The 5,701-nt window shown below is 42.3% G+C and overlaps 1 protein-coding gene across 1 annotated transcript; it reads right to left on the reverse strand.

Annotated features, from left to right (window-relative positions):
* Positions 1–165: 165 nt before the first annotated feature.
* On the reverse strand, positions 166–5,190 carry LOC129859598 (cytochrome P450 20A1-like). The gene is made up of 13 exons (XM_055929574.1): positions 4,993–5,190; positions 4,595–4,644; positions 4,154–4,320; positions 3,620–3,765; positions 2,997–3,164; positions 2,814–2,892; positions 2,559–2,671; positions 2,351–2,405; positions 2,055–2,175; positions 1,645–1,756; positions 1,436–1,500; positions 1,241–1,330; positions 166–1,028 (listed from the first exon to the last, which is right to left on the reverse strand). Exons 1-13 carry the CDS (start codon positions 5,062–5,064, stop codon positions 878–880), a joined length of 1,389 nt encoding a protein of 462 aa, XP_055785549.1. The 5' UTR covers positions 5,065–5,190; the 3' UTR covers positions 166–877.
* Between the last annotated feature and the right edge of the window lie 511 nt (positions 5,191–5,701).

Raw genomic sequence — 5,701 nt, forward strand, 5'->3', positions numbered from 1 at the left:
TCCCAACTATGACGGAGTGTATGACAATCTGTGACAAATTTAAGTGGACATGATACCTAAATCTTTGCTCTTTCAATTCCTTTCCAATTTACATTGTGACTGTGGTAAATTATTAAAAACCTAAAGAGTCTGTTTTGAAAGGAAACAATACCATCTTGAAAAAGGTTGTTAATAAATCCAGAAGTTACGGATATTATTTTTTATTTTAAACAATTAAAGCTAATGTAGCAATACAGGGGAAACAGGGCTGGGAATTGAACCAGAGACACTGCAGATACAGAGTGAGCACTTGTTGACAATAACGGCCTAGAAGTTTTGACAGTGGCAGAATATGCTCACAACAGGGGGGCTGCAACAAATGTGCAAAATATTATATTCCTATCCTAACACACGAGTAGTGTAAACTTTATTTAAAAAAATTAACTGTCTAAAATGCCATGTATCTGTATCTGGGGGAGTGGGGACCACGTGTTTTGGAAGGCAGTTCAGCTGGAATGTTGTGCAGAAGTCCAAGAGTGGAGATAATATAGCCATCACTTGTGCAGCATTTGGTTTAAGGCAAGGTTTAAGACAATACATAAATGATCATGTAGCTTGAAAAGATAGGTACGTACTCGTCCTCATATTGAAATAGGGGGGACAAAAAGCTACTTCAGGTGGTAGCTCAAATGATCTTGTCGCCATTGGCAATGACTTTAGCTAATCAAAACCATGTTCAAGAGCTGACTGACAAGTAGTCCTACAAAGCTCGCCATCATGTTTACAGCTTTTTTAACAGTTCCACTCGGTCTAGAATCTAAGCTAACTGACAAGTACCTTCCCAATTAACACAGTTCCTCTTCCACAGATGGAGTTTGAGACAAATGTCCACTGTTAGTTAGCTTCTTCTGCTCACAGTGATCCATGTGTCATCTTTAGGTGTGGACACAAGCTCAGATCTGGCCTCTACCACCTGTCCCTTCACCTGATGCAGCTTCAGTTGGCGCACTACAGTGCTGAGGACGACAGTGGCCACTGTGTACGCAAACCTGAAATGTGGCGAAATGGTGGTATAAAAAGTTAGTTACAAGCCCACATTCTTCTTTGCCTGGTAGTGACACTCCCTCTCCATTTCCTTTCATTTGATATTGTAGAAGAAATATGGTAAAACTGTATAATAAGTTGCTCCTGTGCAATTACAATGCCCTAGCCCCTTGGTTAATCTCAAGTGCAGGCCACTATCCTTTCCCATCCCCGTTACCTCAGCTCAGGACAGGCCTGGTTCCCTGAGAATCCAAGCAGAGAGAAGCTTTTCCTGGCTGAATCTTCTGTGAATCGGTCTGGGTCAAACCTGGATGCAGAAATTGCAGGAATTCAAACTTGGTACCAAAAAAATCCAGCAAAAATTGCCTCTTTAGGTGGCAAAAGGTTCAAAGAAAAATGCATATGAACAGACTTGTAGGGACGGCTCCAGGTGTCTGCATCCTGTAGGACTACCCCAAGGGCATAGATCACCAGTGTCTAAAATAAACATAGGAATAAAGTGTTTTAATTATTCACTTTAAAAACAAAACAAAAAATAATTTTAAATCCACAAGCACTTGCTGACTGTGACAGTGAGATGTGGATAATAAATTGACTACGTTGGGAAGAGGAGAAAAAGACCTCTTTAGGAATAATGTGCTGATCGACTTTCCCTTCATTTTCCTGGAGCCGGGCTGCGATGGGCGTCAGTTTGGCTGTCCGCACAGTCTCGTTCAAAACCTGCTGGAAATACCTATAGTATAGAAGATGCATTTGATAAGCATGATAAAAATGTATCTATAAACATATCTTGAACACATGCTACCATGAGGATACCTGCCCCTTCTGCTGTGACCGACCAAGGTTCGAACCCAAACCCAGGTGTCATGTGGGCCACAAGGCTATTAGCCCCTGTTAGCTTAGGCATTAGCTCAGGAAGCTCACACCAGTCTTCAGGTCTCATATAAGGTACACGTCATGCAAGAGTGGATCTGAAACACCTCTGTTACACTGCATCACATCGTTTATGTTATTTGGCTGTCAGAGGTCACCTGAGCTGTGGGATCTTATCCAGAGAAACAGGCTCAGCGCCCAGAACATCCTCCAGCTCCTGATGCAGCTTCTCCTGAACTTCCTCTGATGTGGACAGGAAGTGTACTGCCCAGATGCACACTTGGAAAATATTACAACCACAAAGAGAAACATCAACACTTTGTGAGAGATTTTCTGACAGAATACTAACCAATGTATGATTTTATTCTCTCAGAAAATAATTACGATTGGATACACCATAGAAGCCGCAAGTTCTGACGTAGATAGGCATAATCTATTTATTACTAGTACTCACAATTAGCTGTGATGACACAACCTGCCAGTGTGAATACCATGCTGTCCTCCATCACCTACAAAAGAGAAACAATGAAAACAAGCGTTCATTAAAACAAAAGTAGGAAGGAAGTTTTATTTTCCTCTACACGTGAGTAACAGCAACAGGAGGCTCTATGCTCTACCTCAATGAGTCTGTTCTCCTTATAATCAAAGAATCTGTGCATCACCTGTCTCTCTGTGAGGTTGGACTGGAGAAGAGTGTCTACAAATGCTGTCTGGCTCCTTTGTCCTTTCCTGTCTTTAGCCACAGACATCAGCACTGTTTCCATTTCTGCCAGCGCTGTAAACAAACAATGTACTTAGCATGAGGACAGAAAATGTATACACATCTCTTTTCAATTTCAGATACATTCAGTAAGGAAGTGAGATGAGATGTACAGGTAACACATATGATCCATAGGAGTGAACTAGTTCTCCCTCACCGCTCTCATAGTGCTCCTTTCTGATGGAGCTCTTCTCCATGGAACCGTCCAAATAGCCTTTTCCGATCTCCGACCAGATCTGACAAGTAAAGGGAATTATCAGTGAAAATCTGCAAACAACACCGGTCGTAATGGGCATCTTTTCACCAGAAACGGTGACTTTAAATGTGACTGCTCACTCACTGCCTCATGGTTCTTTCGGAAGCCGATGACTTCAGCATCATTCTGGAAACGGTCACCCAGAGCGAGTTGAGTGACAGCCTTCATGGCCAATCCTAGCAGATGGGCACAGAGGGGTGTGTGCTGGTCCTTAGGGAAAGACTGCCACTTCCCCACTAACTCCTCCACCAGCTAGAACAGGACAAAAGGGGAGGGAGGGAGACAGAGAGAGAGAGTGTGTCAATGGGAAAGGGGGATACCTAGTCAGTTGTCCAACTGAATGTATTCAACTGAAATGTGTCTTCCGCATTTAACCCAACCCCTCTGAATCAGAGAGTTGCAGGGGGCTGCCTTAATCGACATCCACGTCTTCGGCGCCCGGGGAACAGTGGGTTAAGTGCCTTGCTCAGGGGCAGAACGACAGATTTTTACCTTGTCAGCTCAGGGATTCGATCCAGCAACCTTCCGGTTACTGGCCCAACGCTCTAACCACTAGGCTACCGAACTATAACATTCCAGGGAAGTGAGCACAAAAAGCTTTTGGAGTAAACAAATACTAATGGATACACAAAAACAGAAGAAAGTATCGCGGAATACTACAGCCAAATATTAAAAACTGCCAAATGACCAATGTGTAAGAGGCAAACCTTCAGCAGCATTGGGAAGTTTTTCTCCAGGGTGTTGTTGACGGCACTCTCATACAACTTCTTCCTCATTACAGCCTCTGTGGCCCCTCCACCCGTTCCTGACTGGTACCCTAGCAACGACTTCAGCATTGTCTCAAATGAGTCCGCTACAAGTAAGGATAGAAGATGTCACAGTGGAAAACATGTTACTGTTTCTTTATTTCAAAACAACACTGTACATGTATAACGGAAATCCTCTGAATCTGTTACAATGTCTATCTATACCTACATTCCACTTAGAATGGTGCAATCTTTTAAGCATGAATTTTAAGTAGCCGGACTAACTGGTGTCTGTATGTAGCCTTGCTGCTGTATATAGCCTCGCAACTTTTTATTTCTTTACTTACCCATTGTTCACCTAATACCCTTTTTGCACTATTGGCTAGAGCCTGTTATAAGCATTTCACCTGTTGTATTCGGCGCACGTGACAAATAAATGTTGATTTGATGTTAGTAGGGACAGAGCACCCGTTTCCCTCCCTCCCCAGTACATACTAGTCCTGTTGGGGTTGATGTGCTGCCGTAGCTGGTCCACTGAACCCAAGCTGACCACAGGGCGTCCTCCAAACCAGAAGGATGCCACAGGACCAAACTGTCCATGTAGACTAGCCAGGAACTCATGCAGACTGCCTCGGTTCACTATGTCTTGCAGATTTCCATCCCTAGATTAAGAGAATGAGACGAATAAACCAATATGAACCTAGGTCAGGAAAGGGCCCGTATTCAGAAAGCTTCTCAGTGTATGAGTGCTGATCTATGCTCAGTTTAGCCTTTTATATGGAGATGAATAGACAGGGGGATCTGATTCTGGATCAGTACTCCTACAGTAACGCTTTGTAAATATGGGCTGAGGTCAAGTGTGGTGACCTTACCTGAGCGCTAAAGAGAGACCGTACTTAGAAAGTTGTAAAACATATCTGGTCATAATCTACTCACTTCTCTTCGGTAGGGTTGAGACCTGGTATACCAGAAGCACTTCTTGATGACTTGATAAAAAAATGATTCAAGCATATTACTTTCAGTTTCAAGAAAGACATAAATTAAACATGACAAGAAATTCTGTGGGGTTTACATATTCTAAGTCCATGGCAGTAACCTCTAAAAACTTGAGCGTTGGAAAAAATATTTGTCCACTCTACAATTCACTTAAACTGCTGAAACATTTGGGTGCTAATGGTAATGTATAAAATGTCCAGGGATTTTTTTTTAAACTGTCATATCACTGTAAAACTGCACAAAGTTAGCAGCTTTACAAGTAACGTTAGCTAGTAATGACATGGGTGGATATACGATGTTGCAAATATTGGCTAATATAAGCACAAGCATTGACTTACTGGATACAAATAGAGGACTGCGCCGACCAGAATGATGACAAAAGTCACTGCAAATATCGCAAAGTCCAGCATGTTTGCTGGTGTTACTCAAAAAAAACGTTTAGACAGGTAGCTAAAGCGATACTATACATACGGTATAGCTACCACGTCTACGGTAGCATCATAACGCCGTGTTCTACTGCAAAGCCTGCACACAGTCAGTGAGGCCAGAGCAATGCATCTCAGAGCGCATGGATAAATCAGAACGTACAGAAGCAGATACAATCTAACTGTTACAAACTACTTGATCTGGCATAGCACAATTGGTCAAATCAATTCAGTGGAAAGCTGAATTTTCACCTATCCAGATAACTTAGTGATTGGTCCTAGCCAGGTCTACTTAGACCTAGGCAAGGGAGGAAGCAATGGTCCATTTCCCAAAAATTCGAACAGCACTTACGGTATATTCTGGGCAATGACAAAAGTGTCGGTAGATCATAAGTACGAGAGCAGATAGAGGTGACCAGATACAGTTTTAGTATCTTAATTTCATCACTCTGTTGCAAGAGAACACTTGTAGTGTATTCTAGGTTTAAAAAGGCTTCTGAAGTTTGTACTTTTTCCACTTTGAAATTTCCAACTTGATTTTCCTTTACAATAAAAAACTAAAATAATCAATCCCTACAAAAATGCCCATTAACGATTTTAGCATGTGGGGCAAAAAATGTTT

The sequence above is a fragment of the Salvelinus fontinalis genome, chromosome 7, assembly GCF_029448725.1.
Source record: "Salvelinus fontinalis isolate EN_2023a chromosome 7, ASM2944872v1, whole genome shotgun sequence".
Lineage (NCBI taxonomy): Eukaryota > Metazoa > Chordata > Actinopteri > Salmoniformes > Salmonidae > Salvelinus > Salvelinus fontinalis.

Bases quoted from the DNA above. Each gene is read 5' to 3' on its own strand.
- LOC129859598 (XM_055929574.1), bottom strand. From the start codon at position 5,064: ATGCTGGACTTTGCGATATTTGCAGTGACTTTTGTCATCATTCTGGTC. The intron at 4,645-4,992 runs GTAAGTCAATGC...TTTTTTATCAAG, and splicing joins CAGTCCTCTATTTGTATCCA to TCATCAAGAAGTGCTTCTGG. The intron at 4,321-4,594 runs GTGAGTAGATTA...CTCTTAATCTAG, and splicing joins CTCAACCCTACCGAAGAGAA to GGATGGAAATCTGCAAGACA.